At 39.3% G+C, this 27,727-nt stretch overlaps 1 protein-coding gene across 5 annotated transcripts in view; it reads left to right on the top strand.

Annotated features, from left to right (window-relative positions):
* phf14 (PHD finger protein 14) overlaps positions 1–27,727 on the top strand; it is a 66,741-nt gene that overhangs the window by 15,921 nt on the left and 23,093 nt on the right. For 4 of the 5 annotated variants that reach the window (XR_013788138.1, XR_013788139.1, XM_079484602.1 and 1 more), the window contains exons 6-16: positions 304–415; positions 1,252–1,389; positions 4,953–5,099; positions 6,356–6,626; positions 7,182–7,288; positions 10,217–10,312; positions 14,114–14,220; positions 14,452–14,583; positions 18,450–18,612; positions 23,966–24,022; positions 24,210–24,331. Coding sequence is in view for 3 of the 5 variants with exons in the window: in XM_079484602.1 (XP_079340728.1) it covers positions 304–415; positions 1,252–1,389; positions 4,953–5,099; positions 6,356–6,626; positions 7,182–7,288; positions 10,217–10,312; positions 14,114–14,220; positions 14,452–14,583; positions 18,450–18,612; positions 23,966–24,022; positions 24,210–24,331 (1,452 nt within the window). In the remaining 2 variants the exon portion in view is untranslated. Of the gene's footprint in view, positions 1–303; positions 416–1,251; positions 1,390–4,952; positions 5,100–6,355; positions 6,627–7,181; positions 7,289–10,216; positions 10,313–14,113; positions 14,221–14,451; positions 14,584–18,449; positions 18,613–23,965; positions 24,023–24,209; positions 24,332–24,881; positions 26,480–27,727 lie in introns of those variants that run through there. The other variant, XM_079484604.1, reaches the window with a different exon arrangement.

Genomic DNA, 27,727 nt, shown 5'->3' with positions numbered 1-27,727 from the left:
CACAGCAAATTAAAGTGTGGAGCGCACACTCACCAAAGATGGATATCTTTATATTGGACTTCGGAATCTCCTTTCCAAAGTCTGCATTTGAAATCTTGCCACACCAAACGGTCAGGTTAGAGCACATTTGAACCCTCTATTGAGGATTTCCTACTTTAATTAGGAATATATTTGGTGAATAGTAGTCAGGTTTTACGGGGGACGCTTAGTTCTCTGAATAAAATTCAGTCAAAGTTGGGTTTCGCAGCACATGAGGTTGGGAAGAATAGGGAAGAATAACATTATATTCCCGTCCTGTCAAAGGTGGGTGCACGTGGTCTGTGCACTGTACGTTCCGGGGGTCGCGTTCGGAGACATCGACAAACTGCGGCCGGTAACACTCACAGAGATGAACTACTCAAAGTACGGAGCCAAGGCAAGTGGCAACAACTGTAACTGTTACTAACTCATAGAAACAAGCTAACTAAAACTACAAAATTAACAATTACCTACGTCCAGCACTGAATATTGCCAAAAGTCATATGAATTAGTATTCAAATCTATTTATATTGACATACTGTATATCATCACATTCTTTTTCAGACAGAACATTCAGCTTTCTGATGAAATTGAAGTGAATGACTTTCTTTGAGTAAAAGACATCATTCTGTTTTTGCCTAGGAATTCTGTAGACATTTTGACATTTACTCTATCTGACATTATTTTATGTGTCAGTAAGTCAGAAGAGGTTCCTTTTTCTGGGAAGCAAATCACTTCAGAAGCACTTGAAAAGCTTTCTTTAATGGTCTGTGCTGTACACGTGAAAAGAAATGACTCCTGCAGAAAGGCTATTATTATTTTAATTTTGAACTCCAGTAATTGGAGAAAGTCAAATGGGCTTTTAGAGCCTGTTGTCCACTTTATTTGAAGTATAGAACTATACTGTAAATGAATGTTGGATTGTTCTAATGGTGTTGAGGAAATTTCTTTTTGCAGTTTTTTTACTGTTACACAAACAACTTGCAGTTTACTTTGTAATGATTTTGGATTATCTCTATATAATGAAGATACAATGAGCGTAGGTAATTAAAACTGAGGTCAGACATTTTTCCTGTCTTCACTATGAAACACAGTAAAAAGCGTTAGGACAAATAAAACCAAATGTTGTGTGATATAAAACTTGCATGTCGTGTTGTTTTTCTTTGGTAAAGTTTGCTGTTATTCATATGTACTAGTATGTCATAAGAGTCTGTTTGGGTTGATGGTTTGCAGGAGTGCAGTCTGTGCGAAGATGCGCGATTTGCTCGCACGGGCGTCTGTATCAGCTGCGATGCCGGAATGTGCCGCTCGTTCTTCCACGTGACGTGTGCGCAACGGGAAGGGCTGCTGTCTGAGGCCGCAGCGGAAGAGGTCAGTTTGAAATATCGTCATTTATTGGCCCATGTGACTGATCTTGTCTTCTGTGGTAAGATTTTAAAGTTCTGCAGTGTTTCTCACTTTCTGATGATCAGGGTTCTTTCTATATATGATTTATAATTGACCAGTCTGTGTGTACATTTCTACGTATTTATATAGTAGATGCTTTTTCATAATTTTCACATGTGTTTTTTCGTATTCGTCACTCACAGAAACCTTGTACCCTTAGTTCAATTCAGTTTTATTTATATAGCGCTTTTCACAATGTTCCATTGTTTCAAAGCAGATATACAGGAAGAAAGACAAAAACAAACATAAGTTAGTGTTTTATGTCAAATAAGTGTAAAGTAACATGGGTCCATTTTTGCTCTCGGTTGTTGGCGGAGATTGCCTGAGCTGGAGCTGGGATGATCAGTTAAATCCATAGGATCTCGCAGTAGGATGGCACATGAAGTCCACAGGTTCTCGCATGAGGATGGCCCGTGCTGATCAGCTGGTGCTGGTGTAAGGTGTAGTTTCCTCTTGATGAGTATCCCGATGGTCCGTCAGTCCGCATCCTCTTACAGGAGGATAACACGAGGTTGTCCTACTTGAGCCGGCATAATCTGTGGTTACCTGTAGGTATCCCGAGGTAGTGGAGGAGGGCAGAGAGAGGATTATTAGCATAGCTGCTGTTCATTTACTTACAAGCAATACTGGTATGCATCATATGTATGCTTTGCTGAAGAGATGTGTTTTTAATCACGATTTAAATTGGAAAAGTGTGTCTGACCTTCGTGTAATCTGATGCGTATTAATCCGTGGGTGAAAAAATTCGCAAAACAATACAGCCTGCTGTCGCTCTGCTCTCTCTCCTTATCTCTCCTTTCCTCCCTCGCATTTAAACTGTCCTCATCCTCTGCCTGGGCGTTGCATACCTTGGCCTGCAGTCTCCCGTTTATCTCACCCATCTTCCGCCCTCATCACGTTTTTTTTTTTCCTCATGTGAATCTCCCACAGTTGGATCGCGGAAAGACTGAGGGGGATCCCCCTTGAACGTTGTTGCGCGGGCCTCTTTCGTACACCTCACTTTGAAATGAATACATACCATCCTGTTTTCCGAGCTGTTCTGCAATCATCCACCACTACTCTCTTTTTATAATCTATGTCTTTCTACTCCACACTTTGTTGCTCATGCAGTGCTTTGTGCTGCGAGATGAAGTAGATCAACTCAGACACCATCCTGGATTTAGGCATGTGCTTGTACGGTGGCTCTAAATTTTCAAAACACCCATCAAAATATTAGCTACGGATGCAGAAAATGCAGAAAGATTTTGATAATCTGTGTTGGAAAGTTATAATTCCAGCTCTTCCCTCACAAGTTGATACTGTATCTGGTATGCAACGATACTAGAATATTCACAGTAGCTCTATATACGTTGTTGCCACATGTGTGTCTGAATTTCAAATCCGTGATTTTATCAAACAGCGCAGAGAGAGGGTTCCGAGCGCAAGGTCAGCCACTCGAACAAATTCCCAGCACAGGTCGCAGTCACAGGCCGTCAGCCACATGGCTCACATATGCCGCCCGTATTGGAAAAGCATATGACGGCATCGTTCAGTGCTGATAAACACTGACGAAAAGTGCCTACTCCCCGCAATCCACCTAATCCAGTCAGCTGTGCAAAATGCCTCATATCAACAGGTGAAGGGGCTGATAGCATCCAGCCCGACACCTTAAGCCTAAACCATTCCGCGGATGAGGGAAAATGGCTGCGCTTCTATCCGCTCTGGAGGGAGGGGTGAAACCGGTAGAAGCTGCTAATGTGTCAGATGCAGAGATGTGAGCCTCACGTTGCTTTTATATAGAACTGATTATATAGATTGTGTTTCTAAGAAAGGCCTGCAGTTCGCTTCCATTCCTGGAAAAAGATCCACCAGCCTTATGTATCATTGTCTTTCTCCCCCAGCTTCTGGGGGAGAAATGTAGCTTGTCCTTTAAAAGGGAGGTGAATTGTAACAGGCTTTTTGCGGACAACTATTTGTCACAGCTATCGGAGAATGCACAGACACCGATGGGCCATAAAACTCTAGAGCACGGGGCGTCATTATCACACGGGCCAGAAGATGTGAGCCTGTATTTCAGGAGATACTCCCATCTCTCCCATAATCAAATCATACATTACAATTATCAGGTGCTAGGGTGCACGAGCACGCAGAATTGAATGTGGAGCCACTGTGATGCGGGAACAATAATGAGATATTTGAGAAGATGGAAAATACTTGAATACCAAATCAGAGATTGTGTTCTTAAAGGCTTAAACATTAGATTAAAATATGTCCTGCACCAAAGCCAGGTTTATTTGTTTTTTTATCATTTAGACCATGTCTGTACCAGATTATTTTATAAAATGCAGTAGTTGCAAGACAGACATATTTGTATGGTTTAATCAGGGAAATATCAAGAACACAACATTATTATTTTTAGTGATTGAGTTTTATTATTATTATAAAGAAATGTATCAATTGTTTGAAAGATTATTCGAATTGCAAAACTGAGTGTACTTTTATTGCTTGTAAGTGATTTTCTGCAGTGTGAACTTGTTCTACAGAATTCTGCAGAAGCTCAAATGTTGTTGTCAGTGTGTTTTCAGATCTAATATGCACTGGAAACATGCAATGAAGATTTAAAAAGGTCCAATGTGTGTTTTTTTTACATAAATGCAATATAATATACATAACTATGTCTTCAGAGGTGTATAAAGATCTTACACAATGAAGCGTTATGTTTTTACTACCTTAGAGTTATTTCTATCTACATACGCCGCGTCTCCCCTTACATGTAATTCACCGTTTTGTTTCTAAATTTAGTAGTTCTAAATAGACGAACCGCTCTACAGAGTGCGTTTCGTAAATGTGTTATCTTCATTGGCAAAGAAGCGAAAAAGTGACTATATCTTAGTCCTGTGTCACCCACCGTAGTGCTCCAAAAGGGAGAGGGAAGTGGTGGAGTGAGTCATTGGTGGCAATTTCGAATAATAAAGAATAATGACAAATAGAAAGAAAGATTTCATACGTTTTTTCGTTTAGTATGTAATAATAGATTCCAATTCGATTCCTTATTTTCATTACATTAATAAAGTATTTTCTTTTATAGGTGAATTATATGATCATTTAAAAGCTTGAAGTTTTGCCCACAGCAGTGATGTCTTTACAAACAGTTTTTCACTTCTTCTGATTCTGCTTTTCAAGGTTTACTTTTACATATCTTAATCGTAAAAGATCCTCTTTTTGGCCAGATTACGTTTCTCCATGCGCTCATTTCTATGTTTAATTGATACATGAGGCCTGGTGTATCTGGAGCGACCTGAGATTGAGTGTCTTACACAAGGGCACAATGATGAAGACCCATCATGTCTCACTTCTTGTGTGGACTGAGCAAGCAATTATTGTTGACATGTCTGTTTGTTTACTACTGGCCATTTCTTTGTAGGTTTTATCATATACGAATTTAAGATTTAATTAATGGGTTTATTGGGTGTCTGTATTTGAAGCTGTATTTTATTTTTTATCCACAGGACATTGCAGATCCATTCTTCGCCTACTGCAAGCAGCACGCTGACCGTTTCGACAGGAAATGGAAGAGGAAGAACTATCTGGCCCTGCAGTCCTACTGCAAAGTGTCCTTGCAGGAGAGAGAGAAGCAACTCACGCCTGAAGCTCAGGTGAGAACCGACAGTCTGTCCTGCCTGTTTTTTGTAGTCTGGTATGACAGAATGTCTCAGGTTTCTACTTTATTCTCGCTAGAGTTAGAGTTTTGAAATGTGCGGTTCACATTGTTACTGAATTTTGATTGTAGGACATTATTAAGATATCATAGTAGTAGATGCGACCATGTGGTATATCAGTTCTCAACCTTTTTGACTCTTAGGCCCCCCATTGTATTTAACAATTTTCAAAGGGCCCCTGAATAAAAACTCATGAATGATATCCAAATAAGTATTTTCCAGCTTAACATTTATTGGAAAAACATTATTCGTCATGAAAATGGCTAAATAGCAGCAAATATATAGTTTTTATAATGTGTTTCAATGCTCATTTTGACTGAAGTCGCGCCTGAAGTTAACTTCCGGTTCTGACTAGTGGCTAATAATATAACTATTAATATTTAATTTATGTAAATATAATGTTTTTTATATTTGATTGTAAAAAAATATTAAATAAACTATTTGTTGAATTGTATTGTATTTTTTTTTTTTAAATAAACAATTTGTCGAATTGTTCGTATAACTTTGTCACATTTCAAGATTAGCTAAATAAGCGGGCAGGCACACAGAACGCCCCTTTTTGGTTTACTCTTTGAAAAGAGCAGCGCGCAGCAGTTTTTTTATGTTGCTAGGTAACCACCGAAAAAGCTGTCAGTCAAGGACTGTCATATTATCAGAAACTTAAAAAAAATGTACATGAAGAGGGCGGTTGCTCTTTCCTTGTTCGGAAAACCCACGTCAGCCAACACAAGTTTTTCCTTCATCACTGCAGCCTCTGGACGTTTCAAGCAACTAAGTTCAGTCACCACGTCGCAAGAGCCGCCTCTCCTTTCATTCGATTGGTCAATGTGAACAAGGGCACACAACATCAAACACTTTTCTGCTCAAATTTTAGTATCTTTCAACTTCAGGCACTCGGAATGCGCAAAACGCTCTCTGCAAACTGCAAACAATTCAAAAGAGGCGCGTCTAACAGCAATAAATGCTTTCTATTATTGACCCCTAACTGGTCTTCTACAAGTAACCTGTAGAAGTGACATACTTTTAACTTGCTTACTAATGTAATTCACTTCTTGTATTCTTAGCTTGTTATCAGAAATAATCTACAGGGACTCAATTCTTGCGGATGTGTACAAAATGCACAAAAGTGTGCATGTTCAGGATGAAACTTCTATATACTAAAGTTTACGTCTATGATTTTTATTGTCCTGTAGGCTCGAATCACCACACGTCTCCAGCAGTACAGAGCAAAGGCCGAGCTGTCCCGAAACACTCGACCTCAGGCATGGGTACCCCGAGAAAAGCTTCCCCGGCCACTTACCTCCAGTGCTTCAGCCATTCGTAAGCTGATGCGCAAAGCTGAGCTCATGGGTATCAGCACAGATATCTTCCCCGTGGATACATCCGATACCAGCGCAAGCGTGGATGGACGCCGTAAACACAAACAGCCTGCCCTTACTGCAGATTTTGTTAACTACTACCTGGGTATGGGTTTCTGCACTTTCATTTGCTATTGGCTGCTTTGGCATTAGTGTTTCATTTGTTCTTATACAAAGGATCAGGCCATTGATTTTGATGCAGTTTTCATGTGTCATTTTAAACTTTTTTAGGATTATTGACTTTTTTGATATACCAAGTTGAAATTAAACACATCATCTTTAACAAAGTTAATTTTGACCGTACGACATTTGAAAATATTTTTCATTTTAAGCATTGATCGTGGATCTGACACACTTGAATCTAACTACAGTATCAGACAGCGAGTGCAAGACACGCATCCCATTCGGTAGCCTTGCAGCTAGGCACTTGCCCTCCAGATGAGTGATGCTAAGAGCAGATATGCGGAGTAACCTTGGGCACACACTCCATTAGGTTCCAGCAGGAGGCCTACCCTCTATCAGCACACTTTCTCTCTGCTTCTTCTCCCAACGCTTCTGTTTTTTTCCCTTTAACTTTCTCCCTCAATCTTCCTTTGATATACCTTTTCTGTACCAGATAGCAATCTCTGTATCGATTTTTTTCATGTCTATTGGTATTCAGAGCGGAATATGAGGATGATTCAGATCCAGGACAACATCGTAGAGCAGAAGAACCTCAAAGACAAGCTGGAGAGCGAGCAGGAGAAGCTGCACATGGAGTACAATAAGGTCCGTCCAACACCAAACACTCAAAACATCTGTTTCGTACATTAGCACTTGTCCGAAGCAGATTTGTTTTCGCCATTGATGTTTATGCGCTGGCACGCACACAAAGAAATAACAGCACACTTGAGCTGGTGGAAAAGCTACTAAACAAATACTAAATAACAGCAATTATGCTTCAGTCTTTCTGTTCACTTTATAACTGTGAAATCTGCTTTTAATATATATTGTGGTAGACCCGCTGCAGAGGGGAAAAGATGTCTTGCATAAGACAAGGTTATTATTGTTAATGTAACACTGTGTCTACACTGGACGTGACCCGACAACCTACTTGTTCTTAATGGGTTTGTCGCGCCACATCCAGTGTGGACAAAATGTAAAATTATAATGGTTTCTAATGCGTTTCTAATGTCTTTTTTTCACATTGCACAGTCTGGTGTAGACACAGTGTAAACTATAGCAAAATGTACCGGTAAATAAAGAGTTCAAATAAAACTAGTTCCAAAGACAACAATTATTTGGTCACCAATGTGATTTTATGTGAAAGTGATAAGTCATCCAAAAAATTTAAAGGTTTTCATCATTTATGAACCACTTGTCATTTAAAACCTGTACGACTTTCGAAAATATTTTGAAGAATATTGAACGACGGCAGTTCCCATTGACTTCTGTTGACACAAAACCAATGCAGGTCAATAGGGACCGCTTCTTTTCTGTTAACAACATTCTTCAAAATATCTTCATTTGTGTTCTGCAGAAGAAAGAAAGTCATGCATGTTTGAAATAACAAGTGAGTAAATGATGACAGAATTTTCCTTTCTGCGTGAACATTTCCTTGAATGGCATATTTCATTTGATGTGTTAAAGTGATTGATAGTCTGATCTATCAAGCCTGAGTTTGGCACCCAGTTACGCAAGATTTATCTGACATGTAATACCAACAGTTCACTTGTTACATGTTCTGACAGATTGTGTAGTCGTGGACTTGTGTTGCTGTTACATAAAATGAAAATTAATGCTAGGACAGAAAATTCATACTATAACAACAACCACAGATGCGTAACATTCAGCTTTTTCTTATTCATTTCCCACGTGTTTCTAAACGTGATCTCTTGAAGTAGATTTGGATAGCGTTTTCTCATCTGGCCCTATGAGGAATAGAATGAAAGCGAATAGAGGAGGTTTCTGGAGTTAATGTGGCATCCAGTCTTTATGCGCCGCATGTATTAAGCGTTATTAATGGAGTGTGTGTTGTTAATTACGACACTCAACATGCATTAGCACAGCGACGGCCTTAAAAAGAGATGCAGAGAAAACCAGCATCAGTGGAAGGCTGACTGCTTATCTGCAAATACACATCCAGTTGTCCGTTTCGGATGGAAATGAGATCTGATAATACTGAAGCATATAGTTAGTAACAGATTCAGGCGGTAGTTTTAGTTGTTCGGTCGAGACCTGGGTTTGATTCCACCCCCTCTGCAAGTCTTTTTTTGCATTACTAACCATGTCCTGAAGTATATTTGCGTCATTAATGCAAGAACTACTGTGAGTGTTTCAGAAATGTCAAGCAATTCTTACTAAAGTCCATGTGGGCTGTAAAGACCTCTACTGTGAAAGTACTTTTAGAATCTTTTAAAACACGTCCCCATTGACTACCATAGTTTTGCTTTATACATTTCTTTGTTCTGTTCAACACAAAAGAAGTTTCTTTCTCCGTGTTCATCGTAACAAAGAAATGTATACAAATTTGAAACAACTTGAGACTGAGTAAATGATGATAGAATTTTTATTTGGGGTGTGCTGTCCCTTAACCTGATTAGACAGATGAATCACAGAACAAAAAAATATTGAGTGTCAGTCAAAAAGCAAGGTAATAACTTCCTATTATTAGTGAATTAAAGTGTTTTTACACCTTGTCCAGTGCAAGTATTCAAAGCGCTTCACTTTTTCCACATGTTGTCATGTTACCGCCTTATTCCAAAATGGATTCAATTCATTATTTTCCTCAAAATTCTACAAACAATACCCCATAATGACAACGTGAAAGAAGTTTGTTTTTATTAAAAATAAGAAACAAAAAAAGCACATGTACATAAGTATTCACAGCCTATGCTCAATACTTTGTTAAAGCACCTTTGACACCAATTGCAGACTCAAGTCTTTTTAAGTATGATGCTACAAGCTTGTCACACTTCACAAGGTTTTCAAACAACTTTTTAGAAAAAGTTATGAATCTCTTAAAGGATACACCTAAGAGAACAGTAGATATAGTGGTTTTATAATTGCCCACATGCACAATGGGGCCACTTTATGTGTTTAAGTCTCATCATCTTCAGTATGTAATTATTGTGAAATTAATAACATAACAGCTGCGGTGGTTTTTTATTTGAATCAGGTGTATGTGTGGAGAGGAAACAGTTTTTAAATGTTAGCTCAAGCACCCCCACATGAAGCCTCATCTTCACAGACAGCAGAGATAAGAGACGGCTCTCTGTAGTTACGTTTCACACACCCATAATAACTTCACCTCTACACTGTTTCCGCTCATCATCGTCTTTATCAAATGCCTGCCTGACGCTTATCTACTGTCTGGAGCTGAGAGTGGACCCCGCACGGAGAAATGCCAAAGCCGTGTGTGTGCGTGTGCGTGTGAGAGGCAGGCATAGGAAGTGTAATGTCATTGTATATCACGCTGTGAATCTATGAGTAATAAATAAGAAAGTACTAGTCATTCTAGTATTTGTTCTTCTGTACAACCACAAATCGTATAGAATGTGTGTGTATAAGTTTGCTGACCACTGAAACTCATGTACGCCTGTGGATATGTTCACTCTTGCATGCATTTGTGTGTGTATGTGTGGTAATAGGCAGAGCCGCCTAGCTTGTCCTTGTCTTATCTCATCTCCCGCCTTGCTGCGGTTTTATCTGTCACAGCTGTGCGAGTCTCTGGAGGACCTGCAGAATGTCAATGGCCAGCTGAGGACCGAGGGCCAGGCCATATGGAACATGATGGGAGGGATCCTTGGACAGGTACGGCTTACCTTCAACCGCCTCATTTTGCTATCCGCTGTCCATCTTCATTCCAACGCTTCCATCTCTCCGCCCCATCCTACCCTTGATCCAGCTTCACGCCTCATCTATCTGTCACAGCTTCAGTGAATTTCCAGGCCTCCCAGAAACAACCTCTGATACAAACCACTGCCCTCAAGCGTACCGATCGCACTGGGATGCATTCGAGGGGCTATATTTGTCACTTTGGTAGCATTTTGTTTGTCCCCGAAGGCTAGCTAGATAAAAATGTGTCCGATGCTGTGGCATCTTTATGCAGATTACTTTTGTTATTCGTTTCTAACTTTTAGAATGAATGATTTGCAATACATAAACTGGAATACATAATAGAATTTAGTTTTGTGAATTTTAAAGTATACAGGTATGTTCATAGTAGGGGTGTCACAGAATCATAAAAAATATCTTGCGTTTCTATACCCGCTGAATGAGACCAAGTAGTTTCACAATGCTGTGCCAAGTTTATAATGATAATCTCTAAAATAAATCAAATTTCCAGATGAACGGATGACACATTTTGTATTTACCATAGTAAACTGCATTATACTGTACACTACCATATTTTGTGGTATTAACTATAGTAATCAGATCAATTGTAGCAAAAACTGTAGTATACCTTAATATTTACTACGGAAAGATTAAAACTATTGTGTAGGAATTTTAAAGTTTACTGTAGTAAATACTACTAGAAAAAACTTTTTCACGTGGGAGCTATACAATACTGGTCAAAAGTTTTTGGATAACTAGTCACTTATGTGTTCATATGTTAGATAACAATGAACTTATCAAAGTTATGAAATAAAACAAAGGGAACTATTGATTACTTTGATAAGAATTTGTTCAACTTTTGACTCATTTTATCAAGCAGCTTCATGAGGTCTCACCCTGAAATGCTTTTTAACCCATTTTAACATTGTAGATATTTTCTTTTCTTTGCTCTTATTGGGCGCTCTTTCTTCATTATTCAGTCAATGTCATCCTTTCAAAAAATTGTTTTTAGTTTTGTCATGAAAAAAGCATGTTAATCTGCAAAATTATATTTGTGTCTACTAAACAAATTTCCGACATTGAAGCATACACTTTCAGATCAAATGTTTTAAAAATAACATTTCTCTCAATAGTCCCAAAACTTTTGACCGGTAGTGTAATTCAAATGTGTGACAAATTTCATTTATACAGCAATGTTTATGAGGGGAAAGTTAGGCTACTTTAAATGTGAAACTAAAACGAGTCAGTTTATCCTTGAACAAGTTTGTCCCTCATTCTTTTTTCAAATTCACTTACGGTACTACAACATTGAGCGTCATTGCTGGTAGCTTTAGCATCGTATTGCTACCGTAGCACCAGTACACCGTGCATCCCTAGATAGTAGATCGAACTGCCTTGGAAATGAACACATGGTGCATCCTGATACGATGTTGATTATATTAATTTAAACATATTATCGAGCATTACAGCTCATTAACATCTAAGTTAATAAACCGTGAAGCGATTTGAGTTAACAACTCTTTGGTGTCATAAACAACGGTTCTTGCTTATAGTTTGGTTATCAGATACCGTCGTGCGGAACTAGCTGTCAAAGTGTGTTTTCTTAAAATCCCTTTTGACTTCATAGCAGAACGAGTTTAAAGAGAGCAGAAATCTTCTCCCTGGATTTTTTGCACCTGGGTAATGAGCTGTGATTGAAAGAAATCTAGATTGTAGGCAGCACCCCACAGGGTAGACGGCGTCCAGGTAATTCTCTTCGCTGTAATGGGCCTCCTGTTTGCGAAATTCTTTCATTTGCGCTAACTGATTGACCTGTCATTGGCCATGCACTCAGCCCTGACTTTGTAGCTAAAAGCCGCCAACCTCTCCCCTGCTCGCTATGGCAACCACATCACCAAGGTGCGTCGCCATGGGTGACGGTCACTTAATGAGTGTGAAAATGTGAAGGTCTGAAATGTTCGCTTGATCCCTCTTTTTGTCTGAATAACAGTATGTACTTAGAATGCCATTTGGCAGGATATGCTCCGAAACAGATATGCCATTGGTAACGGCAACCGCGAATGGGATTGTGAGGTTTTTCATAAATATTTCAACTCTGTCAAAGTCCCCGGTTAAAATGAACCTTGCCTATCTAAAAATAGTGTTTTTAGATTAGTGTTTTTATGACAGACGACAGGGCCACACATGCTCGCAGTGGGGTTACAGAGAGCGAGGTTGTCACAGTATTTTGTCACCTTGTTCATCACTCACTGAACGAGTGAGTTTGATGAGAGGAAGACGGGACATCTTAAAGGCCTCCGTACTTCCACGTCCCGACCTAAAACTACATGTCAGTCAGGACTACGACACATGTTGTTATCTCACACACGGCGTCCATTTGCATGCACATACGTGCGGCTGCTTAAAACTTAGTTTGCGTCGAACAACCGGTTAGCCGACTTAGAGTGGCTGTAAGACGGTTAATTAAAAATAACTCTTAAAATGTCTTCTCGCCAGATAAATGCCGCAATAATGGAGCGAGGAGGTTGAAGGAAGCAAGGGGACCCGAGTGGTCTTGAAATGAGCGAGCCAGTGAGTCTGCAATGATGGTCATAAATCACATAATTAGAAAACGTGCGCCGCTTAAGTAGTAACATCAGTCAAGGCGCCCGCTCTTTTGTGTCATCTATCTACTACATTTTCATTCCCTATCAGTCAATGGCGTCTGCTCATAACCCTCAAATTATTGATGTTCTCGAGAGATGCTCTCGTCTTTCGTGCCACTCCGGGCGAGGGAGACGTTTCAACAGAACACTTTGGATGTGTGTTCTGTATCTTTGCTAGACCAGGGATTTTAAAAAAGTATCTTTGCTAGACTAGAGATTTTATCGCCTTTGCAAATTTGTCTCCGGACACGACACTATGTTTCTATGTAATTTTTCACACCAAATCTAAACTATGTAAATATTTCCAGTTCATATAAAAGATTCACTTTTTCTAGGCGTTATATTTGTGTATTTTGTCTTTTTTGTCACATAAGTATAGTGTCTTAACACACAACATTGGGTCTTCTGCTCTAATATCTACTGAAGTTTCATTACATTGTTAAGAAATAGCTTGTTTTCAGCTCAGGTTGTCTTGTGCCCGTTATATGCCAAACCTAAACGTCATTTTGAACTCCCAAGGCAAAGCCGCCCTGTTGGAAATTTAGTCAGTTTTTTGACCCTCCTGGAGTACCACTGGGATCTCCGAAATCTATGCGAGACAGCCAAGTCTGTCTGGCTCCCTCAGCAGATGGTCTGTTCGGCTGTTTTTCTCAGGCTTCTTTTTGTGGACTTAGGCAATCACCTTTCTTCTCCAAATAATATGAGAAATGTTGTAGATTGGACAATCCTCCTGAGTTTGTTGGGTCTGAAGCCTGGCACCTCCTCATGCGACACTCTGGCCCGCTCTAATCCCCGTGGTGCAGTGGATAGGGACCGGTACCACGGGCACACTGAATTGAGGACACCCAGATTAGAGCGGATCTGGAGGGAAGCTGGCTCCTACCAGATCATTTTTCTAATTAACCCAGACAGAAACGATGCTGCTCAGATATATCGAGTATTTAATGGAGAAACTTTCTTTCTCTTGTCAAACACGATCGCTGGCTTTTTGCTGCTACAGTATCAATAAATGCATGTACTATATATACATTAGCTTACACACACTACATAAAAGAAAGTTAAAGATCAAGTTCAGACATGATTGTGTCTCTTTTATATGTGGCTAAATGTCAGTGCTGCACTTTCTTTGTAGAAACTGAACTCTCCTGTAGTTCTGAAAGCCCCTAAAGAAAGAAAGCCAAGCAAGAAAGAGGGAGGATCACCAGGGAAATCGTCTAACCTACCTGCTGTGCTTTACAGGTCAGTTTACAGCATATACTGTACAGAATGATAGCAGGTGTCAAGCATCAGTCACAACACCCTGGACCCCGTTCATTCAAATCATAAAGTATATATATATATATAAAATCTGTCAAAATAAAATGTCTTTGCATAATGTCTTAAAAGTGATATTTTAGTGTATATATATAATATTAGAGTTTCCTGTTATGAATTGCTATGAATATGAAGTGATTTGTGTTCTGTGTGAAGTTGTGGGATCTGTAAGAAGAACCAGGACCAGCATCTTTTACTGCTGTGTGACACATGTAAGCTGCACTACCACCTGGGCTGCCTGGACCCTCCCCTCACACGCATGCCGAAGAAGACCAAAAACAGCTACTGGTGAGAGTGGCACTAAACGATGCAAGTTTTACTTGCTTTCCAGCATCCAGGATCAATGTCCAAAGAGCGCACTTTGCCACATAAATGTGTCTTGGCTAAACAAATGTAAATCCGATCTGCAAACAAACATTATTTAATACTTATTCATATTTCACATTCGTATTTTTACGTCTAAAAGAACGCAGAGAATCCACGGGTCGCAACGTTTTCTCCTCCTTTCCAAAGCACACGGTACATCAACGAACTTGGGCAAAGCTGTCAGTGCACTCTGTTAGGAGGAGAAAAGCTGTGACAAATGTGGCCTCAACAACCAGATGAATAACACTTGTCCAGTTTGTCTGTCTCAAACGTTCAGAGGGCATTTAGACCAGGTCGCACGCGTCTGCACACTCCTGGAGTTAACACATGTATTGCAATTTTCTCTTTCTAAATACAGAACACTAAAATGTATGTATGATTTGATGGTTATTTAAAAACACATTATTAAATTATATTATTATTTTAAAAATATTATTAAACTTAAAATAAACATACATTTTAAATCGTTTAACTGATAGTATTAATCGGTTAATGGTTAAACGGTCAATATGGGCATCCCTATTTGAAATGCATAACTTTGTCTGAATAACAAAGAAACGCAGCTAATAAGAGCCTAGCATAGGTGAGAACTTAAAAAGCAACCCAGGGTCAAAGGTGAATCAAATTCTAAGCAATGGGGGGCTACATTTAAATACAGGGTGTCCGTGGGGTCTTAAAAAGCATTAAAAGTTGATAAATACATTTAGAGAAAATTGAGGCCGTTAAAAAGTCTTAAATGCCATTTCCAAGTTATTACATTTTGTATAGTTTTTTCATATTTGTCTAAAGTAGGGATGCACCGAACTATAAAATAGCAAAAAAAGGCATGACATGTAATATGCACAGAGAGAGATAGAGGGGTGCACGCTTTATTAATGTTGCAGACATGTCCGCAGACACACAGCATGGAAATTGTCACGCTGGAGTAAATGTCTGGATGAATGCGCCTTTACCGATCGGTAACTTGTGTACTTCAGACTGGAGCGGGCGGTCTGAGAGTGACCCCAACACTCGCGACATCCTTTGACATCATACAGTGGTCGCGTGCACACAATTCCCTGTACTTTACACCTTTCAAAGTATGTTCTATGCTTCCCCGGTACAAGTCCACCTGAGAGAACAATCAGCTTTTGTGGGAGTAGTTTGAAGGAGTGACGTTAGCTGAAATGGTTGTCAGTCCGAATTGCTTGCATGGATTTTTTTCTTTAAATCATTTAGCAGTGTAGCCAATAATAACTCCGCCTTTTTCGTTTATTCATAGTTTTAGCTTATAATGTTGAAGGACACTTGTTGTACAGTACATTCTTTCAGCGGTCAGTTAATGGCCTAATATAGGCTATTCAAGAAGGGAGAGGGCTCTATATTTGTTTTAATTTAGCCTACCCCTTTTGAAAAACAGCATATTCTGGGAAAGGTATATTTTTGATGCTGGTTTGACCAACTTCAACCAGTGCTGTATTCAGCCCTGACAAAACGTTGCAAAACTTTTTTTGACTGGAATCGGAGGAAAAATGGAAAAAAGGCTATTTTGTGTTCTTTTAGAAGAATGTTTGGAGACGAAATGGGTATAAATACGTGTTGAATACTGGACAATACATGTCTTCTAAAATATTTGATTGTTGCCTATACAGAGCTGCGGCGGACACATTTTTGGACCCATTGTGCGAGCTGTCTCTTTAATACCGCACGGTTATATACGTATATGTTGCTGCTGATTGGGCTGACATTCTTGACACACCCACCAATCAAGGAACACACCGTCTCCAAGAAAGATGCCCCAGCTAAGGACCAGCACATGGCCATCTTAAACCAGTACATGACTAGCTTAAACCAGCATCAAAACATACCAAACCATCATATGCTGTTTTTTTCAACAGGGACTTGTTTTGCTCAATTTTATTTATTTTAAGTTATATTGTATTATATTTAAAAGCAGGATACAATATAAAAAGCTTTTTTTACCTTTCAGTTTATTCAATAGTGAATAAATGGCAAAATAAGAAAAGCTGTATTCGGTATACGGCCAAGTGTTTTATTTTTATTCGGCTTCGGCCAAGAATTTTCACATCCGTGCATCCTTGCTTGAATCAAATCATTGAGTGGGTAGGCATATAGTGTGAGGTCCATTTACACCCGGTTGTTAAACAACATGGTTGGAGGATAAAGAGTTAGAACCATGGCTGAGGGCCATCTCTGAAAATAACCGTTAGGTGTACAGTACTGCTCTGTTGTGTAAGAAGGCGTTTAGCGTAGCCTTGTTTCTCTTTCTGATAAACCTCCCAGATAGCACAGGTACATCTGTAAGATGCCTGCTAAAGATCTGTATATCTGGAAAACATATGCTTGATAAAAACATTTGCTAAGCATCTTAGAAAAAGCTGTTGTACATCCATTCTAAATCATAGACATCTTACAGACCTCTTCTAGAGAACAGCAGACGTGTCAGAGATGTAGGGCAGATGAGCAAACAGCATCTGCCAGATGTCTTGCAGATGAAAATGCAGACATCAGATCAGCGCTTGCATTGGATTAGTCACTCAATTAATTCTTTTGTGCTTTGTTCCCACCCTTCTAAATTAGGTTTAATTAATAAGCAGTTGTTACAAACTTAGACTGTTTGGTTGTGCTATCTCACAATCATTAACGTAAATGTAAGTTAAAGTATCGCCAATGTAACCGATTAAAACAAAAAAGTGGCAATGAGGTCTTAAAATGTATGGAAAGAGTCTTGAAAAAGGTCTTAAAAAGTATCAAATTTAGCTCCATGATTCCTGTATATACCCTGAAATAATATAACAGTTTAAAGTTAGACAGTGTTAATTCGATCAGTCTAAATATAAGTCCTGCGCTCGCTACGTCATAATCATGTCAGTACTATAGAAAGCTCCTGATTGGTTAACGTGGCGCGAATGTCTGCCAAAGTAAAAAATATTCAATTCACGGATAATGCGCGTCAAACGTGTGAATAACGTTATTTGCGCTAATCGTTTAATTTGCACCCCATCATTCGCACAAATCACGCCGCAGAATGTTTAACGCGTCTTTGCATTGACTTAACATGTAAAACACTCGCGGTTAACGCTTCATTTTCGTCTGGTGTGAACGCAGCATAAGGCCATCTTCAGACTTGACTTATTTTTAGAAGCTGCTAGCTTCTGTTTTTTTTACTAAAAAGTGCTTGTCAACTTTTTTAGCTAAGTGTTAAGTGTGAACATGGCCTAAGAGTAATACTCCATTTGCAATGCTTGAGAAGTCTTTCTGTGTTCACTTTTATAAGGTTGTGATAACTGTCACTTTGGAAATGTATGTAGAGCTCCACAGTTTGCGTGTATTTTGTTTATTTGTCAAGCTGTACCCAATGCTTTCGTTGCCGATTCGAGTAATTCATTTAATCCATGAATAAGAAAGCGTGATGCCGTTCCGCGCTGCTGGATGGAAATTAGAAAGCATTTGAAAGATAAAATGGTGCGGGGGGCCAAGTCATACCTAATTACTGGCAACCGCCTGCCCCTGAGACAGTAATATTGTATAATCAAAAAGCTTTTGCTCTCACTAAAGAATCACCCATTCCTCCTTCACTTCCAATTTTATATATTGTTTGTGTGTTACATTTAACAAACCTTTTGTTGGAACGAATACAAGGCATCAGCTTACGATGAAAAAAGTTGACACAGACCTTGAAAGCCGCTTTCTCATCTCGAAGATTTCTCCCGATTGAGAAATCAATAAGGTCAAATGAAAGCAGCAGAACTCCTTTATCACTCGCTCTCTTTCACGTCCTTTTCCAGGCAATGTTCTGAGTGCGACCAGGCCAGCAGTGATGATGCAGACATTGCCATGGAGACGCTACCGGATGGAACTAAAAGGTCCAGGAGGCAGATCAAGGGACCGATCAAATTTATCCCTCAAGAAATGAGCCCAGATCCAAAAAAACTTCAAGTGAGAGGGACAGTGAGTATTAACATCACTGATACACATGATTAATTTTGTGCGATACCAATGTCTGTCTTCAATTTGACCGTTTCCATAAAAAAAGAAGGTTATAAAAAGTTCTCATGCTTACCTTGTCACTTACATCCTTGTTCAGCTTTCAAGTCAATCCAAGCACTGGTTATAGCCTTATCATAATTTTGGTGGAAAAGGGGGACAATTTAACTTCCTGGACTCATTTTGCACCTCAATCTCACCCTCTTAATCATGGTTTGACTGTCGCCTCAGGTGAAATAGTCATTCATTGACTTGAAATTGATTCTCGCTCCTCACTTAAAATAGTTAATTGACCTGTTCTTTAGTCTCTTGAGCTTTAGTTAAGAGATACAAGGTCAAAACAACCTAAACACTCCATTATCTTTAGTGTTATAAACTTACCTTGAAACTGAGATACAGCCATAATTACACTATTAGTAAAAACCCCATCGGAAAAGGGGTTTTAAAATTCACACTATTCAGAGTTTGGCAAACTGTTTTAAAAAAATCTTTAGGGCAGTATCCCGATAGTCATGGGACTTCATTAGGAACTATGATGGAATGTCTCATATAGACACTCATCGTTCGACATGAATATCACTCTGCTTAAAGCTGTTTGACTTTCTTTCTTCCGCAGAACACAAAAGAAGATGCTTTGAAGTATTTCTGGTTACCGAACAGCAGCGGGACCCATTCACTTCTATCGTATGGACACAAAATGAAATTGTCCAAAAGTCAATTGGTCAAAGTCACTGTTCGGTTACCAACATTCTTGAAAATATCTTCTTTTGTGTTCTGCAGAAGAAAGAAAGATTTTGGATAAACGTATACATATTAGGATGTAGCGTTATCTGTAATGCTTTAAAATGTTCACTAGGCTTTGGAACAGAGCAGTTATCCGTAGCAGTCTATGATCATGGCTGTGTGCGCAATGCCGCTAGTTGTGCCAGCCCTATATCGAGCTGTGTGTTTTTTTCAGACTTGAGATAGGGCTTGTCTTTCAGGCTCTCCGTGGCTTCCACTTATCACTGTCCAGCATTCTCTGATCTTGCGATAGGGCTCCGGCAGCCCAGATCCCCTTAAGGAAGACAAAAGATATCTATCGGAGAAAAGACAAGCTCTACATCTTTCCTTCATTTTGTCTTTTTCAGCCTTGTGTTTTAAAGCTTTGTCAATAAGCCTCACCATTCTCGTTTTAAGCCGAATTAGAAAGTAAAGCACCGTTTTTATGTCTTCTGCAGCAATGCGGATGCTTGCCTTGGCTGGAAAAAGTGAAAAAATGACACGGACATTTTTCTTTGTTTTATTTGTGCGCATGTGCGTTTGAGTGCGTCCCAGGCAGGGTTAATGTGTTTTCCTTTTAGTCTTTGAGACTCTTGCCCAGAAGGTGCGCTAAGGCTTGGGCAGAGGGAGGCTGGATTAAAAGGCTTTTATTTTGCTCTGTAGCTCCAGCTAAACTTAGCCAAAGAAAGATGCTTCACTGCAGAATTTATCTTCACTTGCACTCCAGCGTGTGCCGATGCCCTGCTTTGCATTTTTATTTCCCTTAACCAGTCGGTTTGGTTGTGGCAAGCCTTTGTAAAGCTGTTTTCAGATTTATCATGGCCGGCTGATCGACTCCCCGCGTCTTTCCGTTCAGGAGTCAGCGGTGCCACATCACTTCCCCATGTGCCGTACTTTTTTAATGCTACTGAGTCCTGGCCCTCCTGGTAAACTGAAATGGCTCTCATGACTGATACACACTGAGATTTTGTTCAGACTTTGTATAATTTGATTTGAATAGCTTTATGTGTCCTTTTAAAAGCCAGAGGGCTCTGGAGGTCATGCAGCGCTGTCTACCATAAGTTTCTAACTTTGGTACGTAATTCCTGGGCCAGTGAGCAAATTTGGCACTTCAATGCTTAATTTTAAGTTTTCTGGCAGAGTGGCTATTGCTTTTGTATGCGATCGGGCTTGTGGCTTATGAGATCATTTTCATCCCATAAAATTACTGTACATTGAACAAGGGACCAGAATCAAGTCTAGGAACCACAATATCATAGAGGCTTTGGGGTTGCAACTGCATTAAAACCCAATGGCAGATCTAGGGGTTGAAATATTATTGGGCCCTGAAGTGCCCCTGTCCTCTCAGGGCCTCTTTAGCCTACACCTTATATGCATTTTGGTCTATCCGATCACAAGTGGACGACGTTAAATACAGGTGTACGGGGTGTGAAACTATTGAAATTGTCGATTTACCACTTCCAGAAGTCGAAAACAGATTAGATCGGAATGTGTTTGTGGTGTATACGCTCATCCGGTTAACGGTATTCAAACAACCACAAAAGAACGTCTTCTGGCTAAAGACCTAAAAGGTTGTTTTAAAGACAAAAAGTGTACAAAGCAAAATGTTTTCTCATTATTCCAGACTTCTAACACACACTTGCATTGTAAAGTATAATGCACCGCAACAACCAAGTGACCTTCCCCAGTTTGAAAACCACATACTGTGAGAGCTGGAATCAAAAGGTGGAGTAGCCAGTGGACGGACTGCCCACTTTATATGATAAATATTCCCAACGAGTTATTACAGACACAATTTATTTAAAGTATTGTTTTTTTCATCTCTGTCCGCACCACTTTTCAAGTGTTTTTGAATTTTTGTGTCGTAAGTTAACATGATTGGTCAAAAACAACGATATTTTTCTGCAGGGCCAGTGAAAATATCCTTGTTGAGCCCTGCAGCTACAACAATACACTAGTTTATCAGCCAGTTGACCTTAATTGTTTAGCAGCTCGATTAAATATAGGATTCACATATTGGTTGCATAGTTCAGGGAAGTCAATTAGTTCAGGGACGGATAATACTGTCTGACACTTAACCCTATAGTATTTGGTCACACCAAAAGTTATTTGGTCACACCAAAAGTATGTTTATAGGTATATCAAACTTTTGTGTCGTGTTGGCTTACTTACTGACCTTTACTCATCTCTGATGTATCTTTATCATTAATAAACCTGCAACTCATCTCCAGTGTTTTGTTCCCAAATCTGGTAGTGCCAGCAGCAATTGAAAAATGAAAAAATTGCGCAGTTTGCTTGGCCCCTTTTCTGTAAATTGTGGCCCCTGCATTTAAAAAATCCTGGATTCGCCACTGTTAAAACCTAAAAGTATTCACATCTAAAAATGCACTCAGTAGTACAGTATTCATTCAGACACCTCCTTTGTTTATTATTTTGCGTATTCATCCCGAATCGTAAGCCATTAGTCTTTGAATCACCGCATTGCCTCGGTATGCACCAGTAGTTTTTCCAATTCTGTGAAAATTGATTCAATGCTTGTTAAAGATGCAGCAATGCAAAGTGCTTAATTAAAAAGTTAGTTTTAGCCGAATCGCCCGTGCCGTTCCAAGCGAAGATTTCTGTTTGCGTCAGCCCTTGACCCTGTTTACAGCGCTTCACCGTTACAAAGTCGAGGTTCTCGACGCGAGCTCTCCACCGATCTAAATTACCTTAATCGAGTCTGCCATAATGAAGGAATAATGAAATAAATGAGAGCCTTTGTTTGGTGCTACCATCGAGGGAGAAGTGGCAGAGGCATTTAAGTGCCAGTTGGCAGTGCGGAAGCAGTTAGCATTTATAATGATAAGTGTTCCATCTGCCGTGTGGTGGCAAGCCAAAGGCGACAGATGCAATTGTTTTCACAATCTGTTTAAATATGTTGTCGTTTTTTCTTCCCTTTTTAAAAAGCCCCAGCTTGGCACCGCCGTGCGCCTGTTTGCGTTAAGACGCAGACTTTTGATTTGATTTGAGAGTTTGTTTTTCGTCGATAGGCCGCTGATGGAGATGAAGAGTCGATCTTTCGATGGTAGACAAGACAAATGCGAACACGAAAACTGAGTTTGGAAGCTCGATTCCGGTTCGTGGCACACACCAAAATCCAATTTAACAGTTAGGGGTGACCCAATTGCAGAATGGCCTTATGTACGCACTGGTAGAGGCTTGGCTCTAAACAAAAGGATTGAATCCCTCTGTCACAGGAGTGGGAGCCGGATTGAATGAGAGATTTGGATTAGAGAGAAGCACCACTGTTAGACATCTCTAGCAGCTACAGTGAGCAGCGAGTCTCCAGCTGATGTGTTTACGAACAGACCAGGAAACTTTGTTCTGTTCAACAGGGGTTAAACCGCATCACATACAATCCACCTGAGTGGCTTTTCAGATCGAATTTTCCTGTTTATGATAGGACTGAAGACGCTTATAAATCATTATTATCAACTTTTGGCATTATTTGTTTTTGTGTGTGGGTGTGGGGGGGTTATTGTGTATAATCTAACACATGTAGCACATTGCAATGTGACTGGACCAAATCTCTCCCAATATAGTCAATGGCATTGTTTACAATGCAATCTACCTTGAGTTGGTGGTTTTGTTATAATCCAGTGTATTATCATGTGTGAATTGGGAAGTGAAGAAATTACAAGACATTTTGTAGACACTGTGTTTTGGTAGTGAAATGAGAAGCTGAAATAGGACAATAAATTTGGCTTGCCTCTTGCACTTTTGTCATTTTTATTTTGAATGTCATTTTCATCAGCATTATTATTATTATATATCTTTGAATAAATTTTTAATACCTCTGACCTAGGCAATTTCGTATGTAAATCTTACTCATTTATTTCAGTGCTCAAAAAAGGTATATTTCACCAGAAATAACAATTCTGTAACCATTTAGTCATCCTGATGTCATTCAAAACCTGTACATGACTATTTCTTCTGTGGAACACAAAATAAGATATTTCGAGAAATGTCTCAGTGGTTGAGTTGTTTAGTTACCAACATTCTTCAAACTATCTTCTTTTGTGCTCTGCAGCAGAAAGAAAGACATACAGGTTTGAAGTGACATTAGAAATACAATATCTTTTTTGGGTAACCTATTCTTTAAATAATTTCTATAATGTATCAAAACAAATTCCTGCTGTCCTTGTTAAACATAGTATTTCCATATTATAAATCTATTTCATTAAACATTTTTTTCCATAAATAATAAGTTTTACTAGTCGCCCTTCATGCTTGTCATTGTTTTGCAAATATATAACCAATAAAAATAATTAAAAAGTGTTTGTCAACTTTAACAACACCGTATGCAATCATTTAAACAGAACAGTGTTTTTTCATTTCCTGAAAAAAAAGGAATTTGGACATCCAAGGTTTCTGAAGGACAGCAACAAAATCCCCCCCAAAAGGATTTAAATAAAAGAATCTATTGTACCAATTGTATTCAACAATGTAAAAGTTAAATGTGCAGTATTATGATACCCTTATATTTATAATAATATATTTATTTTGCCCAAACCAGAGAACCAGAGGCCAGAAGAGGAAGAGAACCTCCATATGCGAGGAAGAGAAGATTGAGGTGAGAATTCACCCCCCACACACACTTCTTTACGACTGTCTATCTCACTCATCTACCTCTAATATTTAGAGAGCGTGATGAAGGAAGACAGCTTGTGTATGTTTACACAGCAATCTCAGGCCTCTCCACTCACCAGTCTCATTCAAACACACATGGCGCTCGTCTCTAATAGCTTGTGTTTCCATAGGAACCGTCGTCGCGGGAGCGCAGACAGAGGCAGTCTGCCCTGCAGAAAAAGCCCAAAGCCGATGACACGCGGACCGAGTGCACCACCTGCAAGGGACCAGGCGACAATGAAAACCTAGTGAGGTGGGTAAGCTCACGCGCCGCGCGAGAGCATGTTTGATCTGGGGGTTTATAGTCTCCTCATGATTAAAGTTCAAGCATCAATTTAAAGATTCTTCCATGCATGTGCGAATGGCTGATCGGTGCCTTCTCCGTATTTGCTCACTTGGTATGGCATTAATGAGCTGTCTGATTTACCATCGTCACATTTCCCATTGTATGAACAGGATTGTTCTAAACATAAGCCACAGATTCAGATCAATTGTCTGTCTTTAACATATGCTGTCATGCTTTTTAATGCTGTAACATTTCTATGGTAACGTTGAAATATACGCAGAGAGACTTTTAATTGACACTTACATAATACAAGTGACAAACAGTCGCCAACTCCGAGCCGTATTCGGATAATTGGAGTGGCCTGTCAGGGTAAGTGAAAGTTACAAGTATTTCAAGACAATGCATTGATGTAGGAGACATAAATATGCAATGTTTGCTAAGCAGGTTAGCAGGTATTTGGCCTCGGTTGTGGTGTGAGGCGTGTTGGCCTGACTCTTTCTATCTTTGCATTGAACAGGTTTTGAGAGCCGGGCAGCATCTCCTCCCCACCTCTCTAGCAAAGGACAGATGAGAGAAAGACAGGGAGAGAGAGAGAGAGAGAGAGAGAGAGAGAGGGAAATATCTCGTTGGAAGAGCGGCATTGGGGTCGGGGAGGAGTCGCAGATGGGCACCTGTAACCGCCACCTTCGATCGTTCTCTACCCAAAGCGGACCGTGCCATGGAACTGATCATGGTTAAATGATGGTCCGTTACGAGTTTTGTGAAAAGACGATCAAATGTGGACTTGAAAATGAACGATTGCGTTGGGGGAAGATCAACCCTCATCGGACACTATAAAAGGATTCTTTTGGGATTTAAGTCTGTAAGGATACTCAGTTAGCCAGTTTGGAGGTACTTGCCTGTAGGGTGATATACTGGAATACATGAACAGTGACGCTTGCGGATTATCTCGGATCTAAGATTTTCGGCCTTTTTCCACCAACTTTGCTAGTGCTTCACTGGCATCTGGCCCAGTTGCTATCCGGGCCTTCTGGACTTTCTCTTTCATGTTGGCTCTACAAAGGCACACACTACTAATCCTCTGATCACATGATATGTGCTGACTGAGTCACTTGTGCTTCTCATCGCTGTCTTGCCTGTCTTACTTTCTTTTTATTGTAAATGCATTTAAAGGAAAATCTAATATGTGTGATTTTATTTTACTCACCCCATGACGTTCAACATATTTTAACACATTCCAGCGTCTTCGGAGAACAAATAAAGATTTTTAGAGACATCTTTGAGATTTCCAGGCCTCCTCATAGACATAACGGTCGAACTTCATGCCAAGGTCCAGAAAAGTACATGACAGCACTTTAACGCATGCATATACGTCTAGATGGCCCTTGCCCCTATTGGACGCCGCTGTTCTGACTGACAACCCGGAAGCGCAACTCCGTGTTTACTGGCATTCGGGTTGTCAGTCAGAACACTGCCTTACAATAGGGCATATAACGATAATATATTGATTCAAGTCGTTATTTTGGTCTGTTTTTCACACATAAAGCATTCCCGTTGCTTGAAAAAAATCGAGCCGCTATGAGCGGATGGACCAATTTAATGATGTCTTTAGTATTTTTCTGGACCTTGACAAGAAGTATGACTGTTATGTCTATGAGGAGGCCTGGAAATCTCGCCGATGTCCCTACAAATCTTTATTTGTGCTTCGAAGAGGCTGGGAGGTCTTAAAACATGAGGTTGAGTAGAAAATCACACAAATTAGATTTTTTGATGAATTTACGCTTTAATGCTTTTGTTTCTTGACTCTGCTGTCTTTTTCTTGTGCTATGTATAGTTGTGGGTAAAAGTAGAAATTAGAATCAGTAGCATAATTTTTACTAGTTGTGGTGCAGTTATATAGGTCAATATGGTAATATCTGTACTTGCACTGTAGTTTTAACAAAGCGTAGTATTTGTAAACGGGTGAATCTCACAAAAACATATCCAAGTCATATTTCACTACAAAATCGAAATATGTTTTTTCTTTTACATAGTAAAACTTTTTTGTATTGCGGTAACAATAATTTAGGGCGATATTTTGCTACATTTCAATAAAATTATCACATCTAAATGCAGAAAATTATGGTTTATGAAAAAGTTTTCTTTCAGCTCAAAATGATTTTTTTATATGATTTTGCGGTGAAATATAATTAAGGCTGTCAAGCGATTGAAGTGAAAAAAAGTCCCAGTGAAGAAAAAAAAATGTCATGATATATTGCAGCGTTTATTATAAATAGTTTATCAATGTGGGTCATTCTCTTTTTAAAAATCGTGTGCCCTCATAATCTTCATTTAAAATCTTAAATACACTTGTAATGACTATTCATCCTAATTGAAATCACAGAGAAATTTCTCATTTAAAATTCCATTTCACTCGGAAATGCGTCAAAATATGGAAGTAAATACGATCGCAACTTCCGGTTCAAGGTTTAATCGCATCCAGAATAAAAGTTTGTGTTTACATAATATACGTCTGTCTACTGTGCATACTCCTTTTGTATTTATAAACACACACACATTCATGTATATATTGCAGAAAAATTATAAATTAATTTATTTCAATTTATATACAATTTCAATTATTGGTATATAATTAAATGTGTCTAAATAGTTCCTACATATATATATATATATATATATATATATATATATATATATACATGTCTATATATACATGTATATGTATGTTTTTGTGCTTATAAATAAAAATTGTAGATGCACAGAACAGACATAAATTATACTTTTATTCTGTATGCAATTAATTGTTTGACAGCCCTAAATATAACTTTCTGGCACTTTTCACTCCATAACGTCATAGAATGTTAAAACTAAAGTTATTTAGTTGGCAATGAGTTGTGATTGTATTTTGGCTGGACAGTCATAGTCTTGTATGTTCTGCTTAGTATCTGAACAATCCACCCTCCTTCGCATTCCCTCATAGCGTGTCTTGCACTTTTGACAGCCTAGCTGCCTAATTCCGAGGCAGGACGGCTGACAGATGACGGTATCCTGTGGCTTCTATCTTCATGCCACAAGGGACAGCCTCGCCCCGCATGCCCTTTCAAACTGCTTACTCGCACCGGAGCAGACGAGATACTTCCTTCCTGGAATTTATACATCTATTCCATCTCTGGATGACTTCAGCTGCCCTTTAACCTCGAACCCTGCTGTATCTCCAGCCAGAGCTTTATCTTTCTGTTCTACTGAGCCGTCTTACATAGCTCAATGCGTACTGTGTGTGTGTGTGTGTGTGTGTGTGTGTTTGTTGGGGCACGTACATTGCATCTGCTTTGTAGAGATAATGCTAGTAGATGGAGCCTGTTA

The sequence above is a fragment of the Barbatula barbatula genome, assembly GCF_947034865.1.
Source record: "Barbatula barbatula genome assembly, chromosome: 21".
NCBI lineage: Eukaryota > Metazoa > Chordata > Actinopteri > Cypriniformes > Nemacheilidae > Barbatula > Barbatula barbatula.
The sequence above is the reverse complement of the archived record's forward strand: the minus strand, read 5'-3'. Positions and strand labels throughout refer to the sequence as shown.